The sequence below is a fragment of the Kogia breviceps genome, chromosome 18 (assembly GCF_026419965.1).
Source record: "Kogia breviceps isolate mKogBre1 chromosome 18, mKogBre1 haplotype 1, whole genome shotgun sequence".
Lineage (NCBI taxonomy): Eukaryota > Metazoa > Chordata > Mammalia > Artiodactyla > Physeteridae > Kogia > Kogia breviceps.
Window position 1 is genome coordinate 16,946,157 of NC_081327.1, and position 17,768 is coordinate 16,963,924.

At 44.9% G+C, this 17,768-nt stretch overlaps 1 protein-coding gene across 20 annotated transcripts in view; it reads left to right on the forward strand.

Moving 5' to 3' along the window:
* The window catches only part of ANKRD27 (ankyrin repeat domain 27), a 51,315-nt gene extending 34,976 nt beyond the window's left edge, over positions 1-16,339 (forward strand). For 9 of the 20 annotated variants that reach the window (XM_067020315.1, XM_067020316.1, XM_067020319.1 and 6 more), the window contains 9 exons: positions 495-539; positions 2,438-2,560; positions 8,737-8,934; positions 9,620-9,739; positions 10,955-11,116; positions 12,164-12,275; positions 13,163-13,241; positions 13,430-13,502; positions 14,998-16,339. In XM_067020315.1, coding sequence (XP_066876416.1) covers positions 495-539; positions 2,438-2,560; positions 8,737-8,934; positions 9,620-9,739; positions 10,955-11,116; positions 12,164-12,275; positions 13,163-13,241; positions 13,430-13,502; positions 14,998-15,231 — 1,146 coding nt within the window. In that variant the 3' untranslated portion in view covers positions 15,232-16,339. Of the gene's footprint in view, positions 1-494; positions 540-2,437; positions 2,561-8,736; positions 8,935-9,619; positions 9,740-10,954; positions 11,117-12,163; positions 12,276-13,162; positions 13,242-13,429; positions 13,503-14,855 lie in introns of all 20 variants that reach the window. The other 11 variants (XM_067020322.1, XM_067020325.1, XM_067020324.1 and 8 more) reach the window with 3 other exon arrangements.
* The last annotated feature ends 1,429 nt before the right edge of the window (positions 16,340-17,768 follow it).

The following is a 17,768-nucleotide window of genomic DNA, read 5'->3' on the forward strand; positions in this document are numbered from 1 at the left end:
ACTCCACCCTGGGCTCCTCCTCCCCTGTCACCCCCAGGCTGTGACCTGCTCTCGGAGGGCCCAGTAAGCCTAGCTCGATGCAGAACCACAGCAAAGAAAGCCAAGAGGCGTGCTCCAGAGTCTTAACAGAGGCCTGGAGTCTTCCCTAGGGGGGTGCCAGCCCTCATGGTACCTGTAGCTGGCAGATAATGAGAGCTGAATAGATGCAGTTCTGAAGGGTGGCCGCCCTCTTAGGAAGCGCTTGTGCTCCCAGGTGGCCGTCGTCCCACCGCGTGCCACGTGAATGGCAGGTCATCTTATAGACCTTACGCGGACGGCGCACGCCGGCCCCTCCTGGATGCCCTCTCTGAACAACTTCGGGGATGTGTTTGAAAGATACTGAATGAGATCAAGAGACACATGAAAGCTACTAGGTTTTCAGAAGGTTGTTTTTATTATTTCTATTCTTATTGTATCATTATGATTTTCCTTACATTCTTTTTCCTTTTATTAAGGTAGAAAAGCTTTTAAGAGCCATTGCTGATGGAGACCTAGAAATGGTAAGTTTTTAGAAGTGAATTTCAAGCAGCTCGCTCTCGGCTTAAGCAGCTGTGCTCATGTGTCTTATCTCCAGGTGAGTCAGGAGCCGTCGGGGTTCTTTGTTCGCGTTCACGCAGAAGGGGTGCGTTTCATGAGTACTTGCTGATGGGATGTGGCGTGCCCCCTGCAGGTAATGAGGCAGGTGGAAGGACGCTGCAGTGTGAGCCTGAACCTGCCCTTTAGACATTCATATTCCAGGAGGGCAGCGATGTTGGCAAAAGCACCAGCCTGTGTCCAGGGGCACAGAGTCCACTAGCCGGGAGCAGGGTGAACAGACCTGGTGGGGAAGCGTGGAGGTGGTGGCGAGGAAGGGGAGGCCAGAGCCCAGAGGGCGCTGGTGAGGCCCTGCAGGAGTTGTGGGCGGTGGTGTGAATCCCTGGCTGGGAGGCTGAGTCTCCGACTTGGGGCTCCGAGGACTCACAAGCAAGTGTCCGAACGAGATGGTGCTAAGGTGTCAGGGAACGTCTATGATGAGATCACTGGAGACGCCCATGGGCAGTTCCCCTGGCTTGCCTTTGGCTTCCTGAAAGGAATTCGTTCTGTCTTCCACTTTAAAAGGAGGGGTAAATTAGCGCTTACCAGATTAGGAGGCCTGAGTGGATCAGATTTACAAGACTGCTTCACAGGGATGTGTATTTCAAGAGTGCCTTTTGCCAGTGATGGAGCTTGAGGTGGTGGACAAAAGTTCCTGGCATCTGACCGTCACGGCCTCTGGGGTATTAAGAATCGGAAGGTAGTTGGCAGTGACTTAGCCTCTGCCCAGAGGCCACTGTGAATCCATCAGCCTGACACGTGGTTACTGGGGGGGGGCGGGGGAGGACACAGGCGTCCGGATCTGGCTGTTGCTCTCCTTGAGAGACCAGCCCCAGGGCACCCGGTGTTCTTGGGGGGAAGCAAAGAAGAGTTCCTCAGGCTCTCTATGAGCCGCGGCGAGAGCCAGTGTGGAGAAGAGATTGTGACCATCCCTGTGTCATGATGCATCTGCTCTGTGCCCGAAGCTGCCTCCCCTCGGCTCCCTTCCCCCCGTCTTGTTCCTTCTAATCACCAAGAGTAGCTGCCCTGGGTCCCGTCCGTCCCAGACAGTCTGTTAGGTGAGGCCCCGGTTCAGGTGAGGGCTTTGGTGTACGTGGAAGGGACCTGGAGCCGGGGATGTTTGGGATTGAATGGGGTCTTCCTGGGGCCCTTTGTCACTCCTTGCAGGCTTTTGCTGACTTCCTCAGTGCTCAGAACCAGGCCTAGAAATGTATTTATATTGTTTTCTTTTCTCACGTTTAATATCCTAGAAACCTGTGTTTACTGGAACATAAATTTGACCTGTTAGGGGTCTTTTCAGTGCTTTCACCTGTGGGCTAGGGCATTAAAGTGGAAGGGACACTGGCATGGCATCAGAGAGCCTGTGATTAGGTTCTGGCCACCACCTCCTCATTCTGTGGCCTTGAACAAGTGGCCCCCGGAGTGAGTCTCCTCCCCCGTAGGATGAGACGGACCGGTTGTTGAAAGCCGACAGTTAGATGACGTAAGAGGAGGTGCTCACGAAATGCTGCAGGACAGGGCTCGAAAGCCATCACACTGAAGCAACACCGCTCTGCCCCTGGAATCCTCAAGAGGGAGCAGCCATCATTTATAAGTTACTTTGGTGGTTGAGGAAATGTATCAGTGGTCCTGATTAGAGGTGTGTGTGTGTGTGTGTGTGTGTGTGTGTGTGTGTGTGTGTGTGTGTGTGTGTGTGTGTGTGTGTGTGTGTGTGTGTGTGTGTGTGTGTGTGCGCGCGTGTGCATATGTGTCTAAGATACCATAACTTGTAAAGAAGCTGAGGATGGGTTTTAAGTCCCTATTTCTCCTTACTGCCCGGTGCCAGGTGCGTTACCTGTTGGAGTGGACAGAGGAGGACCTGGGTGAAGCGGAGGATGCTGACAGGGAGGTGGATCTTGAATTTTGTCACCCCTTGTGCCAGTGCCCCAGATGTGCTCCAGCTCAAAAGGTTTGGCTTTTCTTCTATTGGGGGATGGGCGTAGAGGGCAACTTCTTCTTTTTCCCCTTGGGAAAGTTGTCTGCTTCTCAGCGAGCTAACGGCCGAGTGGCTGGTTGTAGGTGTCCCCTGAGATACAGCTCAAGGTAGAGGGAAGTGGACACCCATGCAGGATCTGGCTCCGGCTGCCTGCTTTCTGAATGGGCAGGTCAGGGAACGGGGTGATGAACGCGGGCTTAGTGTTTCAGTGGTTCTCAGGGCCCCTGAGTCACAAGGCAGGAGCTTATGAACAGACATGCCCGGGGGTCTCTGTCCATGTGGCTGTGGTCCCTTGGGAGGATGCAGGCAAGAGCCACTGCCTTTGCTCACGTTGGTGCACCCTCTGCGGGAGGACCCTCCCTCCAAGCACAGAGACCCCTGTGCCTTTTACCATTTTCCCCAATGGCAATAGCTTGCAAAAGCACAGTAGACTATCCCGACCAGGATATTACCATGGATACAATCCGTCTTACTCAGATTTCCCCGCTTTTATTTGTGCTTGTGTGTGTGTGCACATGCCTGCACGTGTGTTTATTTACGCATTCTTTCTAGGTTTTTTTTTTAATTGCAGTATAGTTATTTTACAATGTTGTGTTAGTTTCTACTATACAGTGAGGTGAAGGAGAGTTCCCTGTGCTATACAGCAGGTTCTCATTAGTTATCTATTTTATATATATTAGTGTATATATGTCAATCCCAATCTCCCAATTCCTCCCACTCCCCCTTTCCCCCCTCAGTGTCCATACGTTTGCTCTCTACATGTGTGTCTCTATTTCTGCCTTGCAAACCGGTTTGCCTCTACCATTTTTCTAGATTCCACAAATATGCGTTAATATACGATATTTGTTTTTCTCTTTCTGACTTACTTCACTCTGTATGACAGTCTCTAGGTCCATCCATGTCTCTACAAATGACCCAATTTCGTTCCTTTTCATGGCTGAGTAGTATTCCATTGTATATATGTGCCACATCTTCTTTATCCATTCCTCTGTTGATGGACATTTAGGTGGTTTCCATGTCCTGGCTATTGTAAATAGTGCTGCAATGAACATTGGGGTGCATGTGTCCTTTTTTTTAAAAAAAATATTTATTTATTTATTTATTTTTGGCTGCGTTGGGTCTTTGTTGCTGTGCACCGGCTTTCTCTAGTTGTGGCGAGCAGGGGCTACTCTTCGTTGCAGTGCACAGGTTTCTTATTGCAGTGACTTCTCTTGTCACGGAGCACAGGCTGTAGGCGTGCGGGCTTCAGTAGTTGTGGCACACGGGCTTAGTTGCTCTGCAGCATGTGGGACCGGGGCTTGAACCCATGTCCCCTGCATTGGCAGGTGGATTCTTAACCACTGTGCCACCAGGGAAGCCGTGCATGTGTCTTTTTGAATTATGGTTTTCTCAGGGTATATGGCCAGTAGTGGGATTGCTGGGTCATATTGTAATTCTATATTTAGTTTTTTAAGGAACCTCCATATTGTTCTCCATAGTAGCTGTATCAGTTTACATTCCCACCAACAGTCAAGAGGGTTGCATTTTCTCCACACCCTCTCCAGTATATATTGTTTGTAGATTTTCTGATGATGCCCATTCTAACTGGTGTGAGGTGATAGCTCATTGTAGTTTTGATTTGCATTTCTTTAATAGTTAGTGATGTTGAGCATCTTCTCATGTGCCTCTTGGCCATCTGTATGTCTTCTTTGGAGAAATGTCTATTGAGGTCTTCCACCCTTTTTTTTTTTTTAAATTTATTTTTGGCTGCGTTAGGTCTGTTGCTGTGCGCGGACTTTCTCTAGTTGCAGCGAGCGGGAGCTACTCTTTCATTGCAGTGCACTGGCTTCTCATTGCAGTGACTTCTCTTGTTGTGGAGCACGGGCTCTAGGTGTGCGGGCTTCAGTAGTTGTGGCATGCAGGCTCGGTAGCGTGGCACATGGGCTTAGTTGCTCCATGGCATTTGGGATCTTCCTGGACCAGGGTTGGAACCCATGTCCCCTGCACTGGCAGGCAGATTCTTAACCACTGCGCCACCAGGGAAGTCCTTCCGCCCATTTTTTGATTGGGTTGTTTGTCTTTTTGATGTTGAGCTGCATGAACTGTTTGTATATTTTGGAGATTAATCCTCTGTCCGTTGATTCATTTGCAAATATTTTCTGCCATTCTGAGGGTTGTCTTTTCATTTTGTTTATGGTTTCCTTTGCTGTGCAGAAGCTTTTAAGTTTCATTATAGGTCCCATTTGTTTATTTTTGTTTGTATTTCCATTACCGTCCTGCGCTCTGTTTAGTTTTATCACATGTGTAGGTTTGTGTGTCCGCCACCACATTCAAGGGTACAGAACAGTTCTCTCATCACAAGGAGAATAACTCATGTTGCCTTTTATAATCACACCCGCCTTTCTACCCTGTCACCCCAGCCCACCATCCCTGGCCCCTGGCAACCACTAATCTGTTCTCCAGTTCTAATATTTTGTCATTTCAAAAATGTTATATAAAAGTCATCATGCAGCATGGAACCTCTGGGGATTGGCTTTGTTCACTCAGCCAGATTTCCAGGTTGTTGTGTGTGATCAATGGTTTCTTCTGCATCGCCGAGCAAACTCTAAACACACCACTGGGCTAGAAGAATAGTTTTAATTTAATCACAGCATGAAGCAATTTACTTTTGTGTCTTTTTGAGAAATTACAAAAAGAGAAAGAGATAGTAGGCTTTAAAAGAGCAAGGAACATAAATTTATCCAATAAATTCAACAGATGCAGTAATGTGTGATTCAGTTTCTTGCTACAATTAATGAACTGTGAGGTGGGGGAGAGCAGAGTGGGTAAATGTCCAGCAGGACAGCAGAGACACACTAACTGCTTCCAGCCATACAGTCACTGATGGGCCTGAGGGCTGTGCTGCTTCATTCACATCACATCCTTTGAAACAGCATCTGCCTTTTTAATCCCTTTGTTTTTCACAGCAGCCCACCTTGGGGAAGTCAGTTTTTGGACTGTACATATCCAGCAGCACGTTGACAGAAGAACCTTCAAAACTCAATAGTAAAGAAAGAAAACAAACCAATAAGAAAATGGGCAAAGGGAATGAACAGACGTTTCATTGAAGGGCATTTAGAAATGGCACATAAGCACATGAAAGGACGTTCAAGGTCATCACCCATCAGGGAAATGCAAATTATAGCCACAGTGAGATAACGCTATGCGCCTATCAGAATGGCTAAAATAAAAATTAGTGACAAGTGACACCACCAAATGCCGGTGAGGATGTGGGGAACTTGGTTCACTCATCCATTGCTGGTGGGAATATAAAAGCCACTCTGGAAAACAGTGTTTGTGGTCAGTTCCTTATAAAACTAACCATAGAATTACCATGTAATTACCGTATGATTCAGCAGTTGCATTCCTGGGCATTTATCTTAGAGGAATGGAAACTTACGTTCTCACAAAAACCGGTAAACAAATGTACACAGCAACTTTATTTGCAGTATCCCCAAACTGGAAACAACCCACGTGCCCTTCAATGGGTGAACCGCTAAACAAAGTAGGGCAGGGGCATGCCACGGGGCGCTGTTCAGCGATAAAGAATAAACCATTGATTACATGCAACACCTGGAATCAGGACGTTTGGTAGTCTCCTGTTTTTGGCTTTGTGAATAAAGCAGCCGTGAACATTTGTGTACAGTTCTTTGTGTAAATATATTTTTACTTGGGTAATTACCTAGGAGTATACTTGCTGGGTTATGCAGGAGGTATATGTTAACTTGAAATGACCAGTTTTCCGCAGTGATTGTAGCATTTTTCATTCCCGCCAGCAGGGTGTGAGAATTCTAGTTGCCCCAAATCCCGGTCAACACTTGGTATTTTGACTTTTTAACTTTAGCCATTCTGGTAAGTGTGCAGTGGTATTTCCTCATGTTCTTCCCTTCTACTTCTTCATCTGCTTGTTTTTGATTTTTGAAGTATAATTTATATACAGTGAAATTCACCCTTTAAATTTAGCATAGCTTTTTAAAGAGATAACTTTTTTTTTTTTTTTTGTGGTACGCAGGCCTCTCACTGTTGTGGCCTCTCCCGTTGCGGAGCACAGGCTCCGGACGCGCAGGCTCAGCGGCCATGGCTCACGGGCCCAGCCGTTCCGCAGCATGTGGGATCTTCCCGGACCGGGGCACGAACCCGTGTCCCCTGCATCGGCAGGCAGATTCTCAACCACTGCGCCACCAGGGAAGCCCGAGATAATATTTTTAATCATCAAAAAGTGAACTAGATAACCCAAGTTTTAATCCTGATCAATCACAGAAAACATTGACATATTAATTCCACTATCAAATATATGATTCAACATCACAATTTAATGTTTGTTTTTAGTTCTATTGGTTTGTTTTGTTTGCCCTTTTAATTACTGATGGATTGTTCTTATATCCACATGATTGGTTTTAAAACCATTGTGAATAAAAAGGAAGTTCCATGATAAAAATGAAGGTGGGGCTTCCCTGGTGGCACAGTGGTTGAGAGTCCGCCTGCCGATGCAGGGCACACGGGTTCGTGCCCCGGTCCGGGAAGATCCCACATACCGCAGAGCGGCTGGGCCCGTGAGCCATGGCTGCTGAGCCTGCGCGTCCGGAGCCTGTGCTCCACAACGGGAGAGGCCACAACAGTGAGAGGCCCGCGTACCGCAAAAAAAAAAAAAAAAAAAAAAAAAAAAAAAAAAAAAGAAGGTGAACTTCAGAGGTAAGTAGCAAACAGTTTTCTGAGGTTTGACAAACAAATGTGTAACCACCAGCACAGTCAAAATATAGACTATCTCTATCACCCAAAATATTCTTTCCTGCCCCTTTGAAGTTTGCCCCATCCCGTGTTCCATCCCCTGACCATCACTGATCTCCTTTCTGACCGTTTGGTTTTGTGATTTCTGATTTTGATTTGCATTTCCCTGAAAAGTAAGGATGTTATTTTATGTGCTCATTGACCGACCATTCAACTGTCTTCTTTTGTGAAGTCTTTTCAAATCTTTTGCCTATTTTTTTTTTTGCCTGTTTTTTTTTTTAAGTTGGATTGTCTTATTGAGTTGTAAGAGTTTGTTTTGTTTTGCTTTTAAATTCTGGTTGGTACAAGTCCTTTGTCAGATATACATATTTGCAAACATTTTTCTCCCCTTCTGTGACTTGCCTTTTCATTTTCTTACTTGCCTCATGCAAAGAGCAAACATCAAACATTTTTATTAAGTCAGTTTATCAAACTTTTTTTATGGCTTTTGCTTTTTTTTTTTTTTTTTTTTTTTTTTTTTGTGGTACACTGGCCTCTCACTGTTGTGGCCTCTCCCGTTGCGGACCACAGGCTCCGGACGCGCAGGCTCAGCGGCCATGGCTCACGGGCCCAGCTGTTCCGCGGCATGTGGGATCCTCCCGGACCGGGTCACGAACCCGTGTCCCCTGCATCGGCAGGTGGACTCTCAACCACTGCGCCACCAGGGAAGCCCTGGCTTTTGCTTTTTGTGTCTTATTTAAGAAATCTTTGCTTATCCCAATGTTGCAAAGATTTTCTTTTGTGTTTACTTCAAGAAGTTTAATAGTTGTAGCTTTTACATTTAGGTCTGTGATTCATTTTAGTGTTTGTGTTTGGTGTGAGGTAAGGGTTGATGGGCAGTTTTCCCATATGTGGATGTCCAGTTGTTCCAGCACCATCTGTCAAACAGACTTTGCCTTCCCCATTCAATTGCCATGGCATAAAACGGTATCATCGTAGGGGGCTTGCTTTCTTGAAAACGGAAGTTAATCCTTTGATGTATCATACCTTTCTAAAGTAGTAATTCGGGCTTCCCTGGTGGCGCAGTGGTTGAGAATCCGCCTGCCGATGCAGGGGACACGGGTTCGTGCCCCGGTCCGGGAAGATCCCACATGCCGCTGAGCGGCTGGGCCCGTGAGCCATGGCCGCTGAGCCTGCGTGTCCGGAGCCTGTGCTCCGCAACGGGAGAGGCCACAACAGTGAGAGGCCCGCATACTACAGAAAAAAAAAAAAAATAGTAATTCACCTGTGGGCAACCCGATTCAGGATGCCGCTGTGATTCCAGATTTTACGGAGGGGCTGTGAGGGATGGATGGCTTCAGTCCCTTCAGCCAGGTTCCTTAAGTATTAACAACATTTCCGTTTCCACATTCTGCACTTATTAGAAGCTGGCAAAGATTCCTGCCAGTGGGCTTGGTGTGAATGTGACCAACCAGGATGGTTCCTCCCCACTGCACGTTGCTGCCCTGCATGGTCGGGCGGACCTCCTCCTCCTCCTCGTGAAGCACGGTGCCAGTGTGGGGGCCAGAGACGCAAAGCAGGCCGTCCCACTCCACCTGGCCTGCCAGAAGGGCCACTTCCAGGTATGGGTCCTGGCTCTTGGGCAGCGTGTATAGGGTTAGAACCTCACTTGACAGGAGTGCTACCAAGGGAAGGGTTTGCTTGCTGGCCCAGAGGACGGGCCCATTTCCTTCCTCCCAGTGCCGAGATTCTGAGATGCACACGGTAGGACCACTCAGCAACAGAACACAGAACCCTGGGGCTTCTGGGGGTGGAGCCAACCCCCCTCCCACTGGCATTCACATCTGGCAGCACAGAGGCTGTCATTCTGATTCTGACCGCAGCCAGGAGCTGTCTCTCTGATTCTTGGGTGTTGGTCATCTGTGCCAAACAGTTCAGTATCTATTTATTTTTTCATTTTTCCTTATTAGTTCCACTGTAAGGATTTTAAAGCTAGGAATCATATTTCAGGTAATGCGTAGCGTTAGTTTTCTAACATGTGAAACTGGAGTAATAATGATAGCTCTCCACAGAGGAGACGGAATGATTAAATGAAAAACACGTGTGCCTAGTACACCGCCTCCACACACACAAGACCCTCAGCAAATGTTAATCCCTCCCCCTTCACTGGTCTGCTTTCTCCTGAGGGTCAGACATGGATCTAAGAGTCTTCTAGATAAGCTTACAGAAAAGTCAAAAGAATAGTCACGTTAGATGATCTCCCTGCAACTTTTAATTAAAGTTGAACACTTTTCTTCTCTGGCCTAGGTGGTGAAGTGTCTACTAGATTCTAATGCAAAACCCAATAAAAAGGATATAAGTGGAAACACCCCCCTCCTTTATGCCTGTTCCAGAGGCCACCACGAAGTTGCGGCACTGTTGCTGCAGGTAAGGACGCCCTCGCCCCCAGCCCAGGAGCTGCTGACACGGCTTGGTGATGGGCATCCCGCACACGCGGCGAGCCTCTGGCAGCGCACCGGGGAGGGGCGGGAGAGGGAGGCCGCTTGGCTTTTGCTTTAAGCTGGCCCTGGGGTGGGGAGCTTTGCAATAACGGGGTCTCAGCGTCCAAGCTGCATCAGGGATGCAGAGTTAAGGACTGAGATGCTGCTTTTGCTGAGGGTTTGGGTCTTGCCTCATTTAACCAGGTCAGTTGAATTGTTACCTGCAGTGTGAGCTGAATGTCCTTTTATGTCACTGCTCCTTTTTTCCTCTCTTGAGAAAGGGTATATGTGTTGACTGTAGAAGGAAGAATTTTTAAAAGTAGGGAAAAACCCAACTTTTCCATAACCCTGTTTCTCAAAGGCAACTAACTTTGGTGACTTCTTAAAAATGTTCATAGTTTAGGTCAGTATTGTTTTCTATCTTGCTTGTTTTAACGTAACATAGAAAACTTTATTTATTTAATTTTTATAATTAATTTATTTTTATTATTTATTTATTTATTTATTTTTGGCTGCGTTGGGTCTTTGTTGCTACGTGCGGGCTTTCTCTAGTTGTGGCGAGCGGGGCAGCTACTCTTCATTGCGGTGTGCGGGCTTCTCATTGTGGTGGCTTCTCTTGTTGCAGAGCATGGGCTCTAGGCGAGTGGGCTTCAGTAGTTGTGGCACGTGGGCTTCAGTAGTTGTGGCACGTGGGCTTCAGTAGTTGTGGCTCGCGGGCTCTAGAGCGCAGGCTCAGTAGTTGCAGTGCACGGGCTTAGTTGCTCCATGGCATGTGGAATCTTCCTGGACCAGGGCTCAAACCCATGTCCCCTGCATTGGCAGGTGGATTCTTAACCACTGGACCATCAGGGAAGTCTGAAAACTTTATTAAAACCTCAGTTTTTAGTGGTTGCATAATTATGGATGTACCATGGTCTTTTTTTTTTTTTAACTGTTTCTGCTCAATACATTTAGGTGACTTTTATTTTTTTTCCTGTTATAATGATAAATGCTGCCATGAATATTTGTACATAAATCTTTTCTCCTCGGTATTACTTTTACTCCTAACACCTCAAGAAAAATTTCCGACATACAGAAAAGTTGAAAGAATGTTATAGGGCTCACCCATATAGGTACCACATCGATTCAACATTCCTCCTGCTTGTGCCGTTTCTCTCTCTAGCATGGGGCCTCCATTAATGCTTCTAACGATAAGGGCAACACAGCACTGCACGAGGCAGTGATAGAAAAGCACGTCTTCGTGGTGGAGCTGCTTCTGCTTCACGGAGCATCAGTTCAGGTCTTGAACAAGAGGCAGTGCACAGCTATAGACTGTGCTGAACAGGTAGGTGGGAGCGCTTCATTGCTGAGGGCATCCCAGGCTCCCTTACAGCTCACGGGGATCCCCTGTGTTTAAACCAGATCTGAAAGAGCAGTAGTCAGACCTCTGCCTTGCCGGGCCAGGCTGAGTAGGTGTGCTGGAAGTCTGTGAGTGTGGCTGCATCCCTGGTCCTTGGTCGCCTGATCAGAGGCGGCCTGCTGGGGTAGTTTTCGAAGGCCTGGGTAGAGGTGCCCCCTACCCACCACAGGCCTCGGCGCCTCTGGCACACAGTCCAGCAGTTAGGTACTTGCGGGGAAGGAGCAGGTTGACAACAGCATCCTGGTCTCACCCTCCCTGCACTGGGAATATGCCTGTGGTCCTAGCAGCACGAGGGAGGGAGTGTGTGCAGTTAGTGAACAAACCTGGAGTTCTGTAAGGAGAAGTGTGATGCATGGTTTACCACCCTCCCAGTGCGTGGACGTGCGCCATGGAGGAATGGTGAGGAAATAGGAGGAGACTAAAGGAGGGACCTCTTTACTGTTCCTCTCTTCATGTTGAATCTTTATCTAGTTTCCTACTAAGGGAGACAACTACTAGGGTGTTAAATGACACCACTGACATATTAAAGTCACCATAAATCCAACCTGCTTGTAGGCTTAGTATATTAATTTCTAATTTTCAGTTGTGTTTCTTAACAGAATTGAAAAATTTTATACTTTCAATTTAGCACTTTCTCAAATGATGAATATCTTTTATTGAGCACTTACTATGTGCCGGGTGCTTGATAACCTCACGATAACTCTACAATAATAGAACCTATTCTTGTCAGCCCAGTTGCACAGAGCAGTGAAACACGGGCCCAGAGGACCACCCAGTAGAGGGCAGAGCCAGCCTCCAAATGCAGTGCTGTTCTTCACCACTAGGCTTTATGGCCTCAAAGTTTTGTCTGCAGCTGCTTCTTAGCTTTTCTGCCCAGCCATGCCAACACTGACATTTAGATCAAAAACAGGCTATAACCTGCTAAGAAAGCATAAAAAAAGTTACTGTTGCCTTTTCCCTTTCACATTGTAGAATTCAAAAATAATGGAATTGCTTCAGGTAGTACCAAGCTGTGTGGCCACGTTAGATGATGTTGGAGAAACAGACCACAACGAGTACGTTACTGTCAAGATCAGGAAAAAATGTAAGAACTCACATCCTTTCTGTAATTCTCAACTTGGGTTTATTTTGAAGCTCATGAGTGGTTGGTTGCTGGTTTTCACTTAATTGTAAATGTAAAACATAATGATAATCATGACTGGGGGTGGGATATAGGCACCAAAGAAATGTATGTTATGTCCTGTTTCATCCGTCCTGTAACATACATTTCATCCAGAAATGAATGTAATATCCTTTTTCATCCATTGTTTGGATACTGGTTTTCTGCTTGATTGTGATGCTCCCTAAAGAGGTAAGGTGGACACTCTGGGCATTACCCTGAAGGTCAGGCCTCCACTCGCCATCCAGGGAGGAGGAACCACCTCTGGTAGTTTCTTTCATGTCTCATGTTCTGAATCCAGGCCTTTTTCTCAGCACTTCCTAGACATCTGGGGTAAATGCTACCTTTAAAGATTTCTTTTTTAATCTGCAGGTGTACAGAGGCAGATGTTCATTAGAACAGCAGCTGCCAAACAGCGGTGGGGCTGAAGTATTTTCCTCTTTTTTAAAAAGTTGTTACAGTTTAGTTGGGGTCCTTGTTCAACTTTTAAAAAAATTGCAATTGTAGTTTGCAATGCAGTAATGTGAATAAGCCCACTCACATATCTGGATAATCCTGAGGCTGTCTCACCCTAGTTGGCTGTGCCTGGGGAATATCAGAGTATTAAGGATTTATCTTTGTTTCATGGGGGTTCACATAGTAATAAATTGGTATCTACTAATATGTTTCTGTAATCAAATGCAGGGCTTAATTTCCTAAATTTTGTTAAACTTTAACAGAAAGAAAGTTGAAAGTTTACATCTGTGCTATAATTTTTAAACAATTCTTAAACTAGTTTGGAAGTTTTCAGATGTTTATCCTTTTATCTACAGGGAACTCCAAAATGTATGATCTACCAGATGAACCTTTTACAAGACAGTTTTACTTTGTCCACTCAGTTGGTCAGTTTAAGTGAGTATAAGATTCGAGTTGATTTCTGTGCTTTTGACCTTAGCTTTACTTACAACTCAAGCAGGTTATATGCAGCTTTAATGGGTTATAAATAAATCTGCACTCATCAAATGCTGCCGCCTCGTGGCCAACCAGAGTATTTCGCACCACTATCCCTAACGTTTATTTTAGTTTGTTTTGGGTTTCAGGGGAAGGACCTCAAGGGAGATTACGGCAAGAGACAGAAGTGTCCCTAATTTTGCTGAAGATTCTTTGCATGAGGTGAGTTATTAAACACTGGCTTATAATCTTACTTTTTCAAGCCTGAATTTTTCAAAACTAATCCATGGTAAACACATTTCTTATTTCATTATTCCCTTCACTGATAAGAGTTACTGACAATCAAAATGAGTTCCTTAGTGGCATGGTCATTTATTGTTATATTTAATAATGCATTTCTGAGCTGAGAAAGGAAAGTGAAGAAAAGGTGGGAAATAGTTGTAATGCATGGAAAGATGCTGCAGTTTACAGTGTGCATACTAGATGAACTATCTCACATTTTACTAAGGAAGAAAATGCACTAATGTGTTAATCACTAATGTAAGGAAGAAAACACATTTGTATACAGATGGGTAAAAAACTTCAAGTATAGTATAAAGTTGCTAGTATAGACAATTCTGTATGTGGCCATTTTCCTATAGCACTATTTAATTCTCATTATAAAAAGAAGCCTGCTTTACATTCTGTGGTGTTTATAGGTGGGTCGTCTCAGAAAACATGGCTTGGCTTTGCTTTTTTTAAAATTTAAGTATAGGGCTTCCCTGGTGGCGCAGTGGTTGAGAGTCCGCCTGCCGATGCAGGGGACGCGGGTTCGTGCCCCGGTCCGGGAGGATCCCACGTGCTGCGGAGCGGCTGGGCCCGTGAGCCATGGCCGCTGAGTCTGCGCGTCCAGAGCCTGTGCTCCGCAGCGGGAGAGGCCACGACAGTGAGAGGCCCGCATACCGCAAAAAAAAAAAAAAAAAAAAAAAAAAAAAAAAAAAAATTTAAGTATAGCTGATTTACACTGTTGTGTTAGTTTCTAGTGTACAGCAAAGTGATTCAGTTACATATTTTTTCACATTTTTTTCCACTACAGTTTATTACAAGATATTGAATATAGTTCCCTGCGCTATACAGTAGGACCGTGTTGAAACATGGCTCTTCTTATTGCTGCTTGCCAATATATTCCTTATTTATGAGAAACAGAATTTATAGTATGTGTGGCATAGGCTTGTTGGAACAAATACACTGAAGTTCTAAACCTTTTAGAGAATTAGTGATTTTTGTTAAGATGACTAATATTGATTTCATAGTTAATCTTCCATGGCTTTGCTAATAGACCTGCTGCTGGCTAGGAAACCTGCAAACTTTGAAATCTGCCTGGGTTCAATCAAGTGTTAGCTTTTCCCTTGATAGCTGGGGGACTTAAGGCAGATTGCTTAACTTTTGCTGATCCTGTTTCCTCAGCTGTATGTAAAATGGGGATAACAATAGTACACACTTGTTAAGAGTTGTAAAGATTAGATGTGAAAACATGTAAAGTGTTTACATTGTGTCTGATACATGGAGTGCGCAAATGTCATACTTTCACTGCAGGGATGTTAAGAGCTGAAGTCATGCCTGGAAAGTACTGAGCACATTGGATGGCACATAGAAGCACTCTATGGTGGCTCTTACTGTGCGGGTTGTTTCGAGTACAGCACAAATGTGAACTGTTTGAATCATACCTTTTCTTTAGCCAGGGAGGCAAAGAGTCACTCGGAAGCAGAATAACCTGCCAGACCAGAGCAGCTCTCAGACGGCTGACAAAGGAAACGATGGTCAGCCGGAGAGGCCTGGACCGACACCCACTGCTCCCGGACAGAGGCGAATGCTCCGTAGACACACAGTCAAGGATGCGGTTGTTCCCAAGGGCCCAGAGACTGCTGGCAACCTGACCACTGCCCAAGAGGCTAGCATTTCCCAGTCTTAACAGTAAGAAGGAATTATCTACTGCCAAGAAGTGAGTCCTCAACAAGAAGATGCCAAGCATGAGTACAGCTTAGAACTAAATGAACTTACTGTTTGTCTTGAGAGAAAAGCAGAACGGTCCTGAAAGCTTCTGTGGCTGATGGAAAGAACGCAACAACAAAAAGCTATCACCATCTCTTTCCTCTTCAAAGCTAATGGATACACTTGAGAAGGCATATGGACAAAAATTCCAGCAGTGTCCAGATCCTTAAGATGTTTCTTCTTACGTATTAGGGTTCCTTGGTTACAGTGAGGTTTCACCACCAGATTCTGACCTCCTTCTCCTGAAAGGTGCTAGACCTCTGGGATGTGTATAAACTTGCAAACCACAGGTAAAAGAATTCCTCCCTCTGCGATGAGCTGAAGAGAAGCAATTTAGGTTTCATGGTACCATGGAGGCTGGGTGGAAAAGTTGCATTGGAATGAAGGAAATAGGACCTGAGAAATGGCCCTTTGCAAAGCAACACTTGAACCCAAAGATGCCTAAATGCCATTTTGATGCTCATTTTAGTTGAAAGGACACATATGACATGTTCTACACTATGTATGTGGGGAAAGTTGGGTATAATTTTTCTTCTAAAAAATTGGGTACATACAATTGATCACTGCACTTATACACCTGTAGCAGTGTCTCTTGAAAAATCCCTTTCTGTTAAGAGCCTCCCTTAAATGTCACACCTGATGGATGGTTCCTGAACTAGACAGTAGCCTTGGCACACCTTTTCTTAGTCTTTTGATTCAGATTCAAAACTTACAGCACAAACCAGGTCAAAGTTACCTTAAATTAGAATTTATTGCATTTATTCCTTTTTATAAATTTCTATATAGCTTATACTCATTTTTTGTTATCAATTGGTCTAGAGCTGCAAACATGGGTTTGTCCAGAGTACATTTTCAAACAACTTTGTAACAGGAAAATGGTTCTGTGCATGTTCTTGGAAACACTTGCGTATGTACAGAAGGGAGGGGCTGATTATTTTTCTACAAAGTAATTTATGATTTTTAATTTTCTAATGTGCCTTGGACATGTGCCAAATGATGGAAAAGAAACAGTAAACTTTATGATTCTTGAGCGTGTCATGGTGTACTTTTTTGAGTTTGTTTTGCTAGGGAGATGTGTTTCTCAGCCTTTCTGCTATAAACGTGCTTTGTATATGGAAAAATCTTCCCCCACTGGATGGAGATACATTTTATTTTTCAGTTATAGATGATATAAGTACGACTGAAGCAGGTAAACTGGATCATCTGGAGCAGATCATTACCCATGTACACTGAGTAGGGCTGACCTAATCCAGTGAGTCCAGTGTCGAGGGCCCCCAAAAAGATGTTTGAATTTCCTTTAACATGTCAGAAGAGCAAAACCGAATATAACACAGCTTCTTGAAGCACTGTTGCTTTGCAAGTTTGTGTTCTATTTTTACTCCTTTCCCCCACTATTAAACAAAACCACCTTATTGACTTAAGTTGCTGTGCTTCTCTACCATCCTAAATTAAGAAACTTGACCCTATGCAGTTTATCAGCACGGCCATTTCCAAGATGCAAATACATATATTTGACACCACCTACTTTTGGGGGTGGTGCACTATAATATTGAAAACTTTCACATATACCCCCGATTAATTTCTAACAATTGTCCTGGCTGGTAGAATTGTCAAATGAGGGGCCAGGTTCATGGAAATAATGAGGGGGCTAATTTGCTCGCACCGTCAGAGCTGGGGTCAGGCCCTGGCTGGCGGTGTCACCCGAATTGGCAGATGCCAGCTCCGTGTGCCCTTCATCGGGAGATGTAAATACCATGACTGGGGCTGTCGATCTTAGGGGAGAAGACTCCTCTTGAGCTACTCCGGTAATCAGCAGGGTGAGCAATCTGAAGTGATTACCTCAATTATTTTTAAAAACACTTGTGTTTTTCTCCAATTGCTTTCCCACTTAAAAAGAGATTTGACAGTTCAGACATTGGTAATGCCCGAATTTCTGTTTTGTGTAAGAATGTTCTGAATGCAAAGGTAAATTAGAAAGTTGAGAATAACCCCCCCCCCGGCACCCTGTGGACGGAAACATACTCCACCCCCTTGATGCGGTCAAGAACCTCTATCCTTGTACACATTCTCGCGTATCTCTGAAGGATGGGAGGTTGACAATCTTTAAACACATTCACATTGGTAGCTGCCATCAGGACAGAGGTTATTCTGCAAGAGAAAGTGTATAGCAAACTTGCTGAGAATTGTCTAGTCTCTCTCCAGCGTTTCTATGTAAATGAGACGTAAAACAAAATTTACCTGTAACTGGGAATTTTTTTTTCAAAATCCTTGATCAGATTTTACTTTTGATGATTTACTGTTACTCTGAAAAACTTTTGATGTTCTTAATGGTTCTACTCATTCATTTATTCAGGAATACTAGACACTTTATTCTAACAGTGACTTTCTTCAGCATCTATGGTTACAAATTTCAAGTCTCAAACATAGTAAAATCTCAAATGTAGTTTGAACATATAT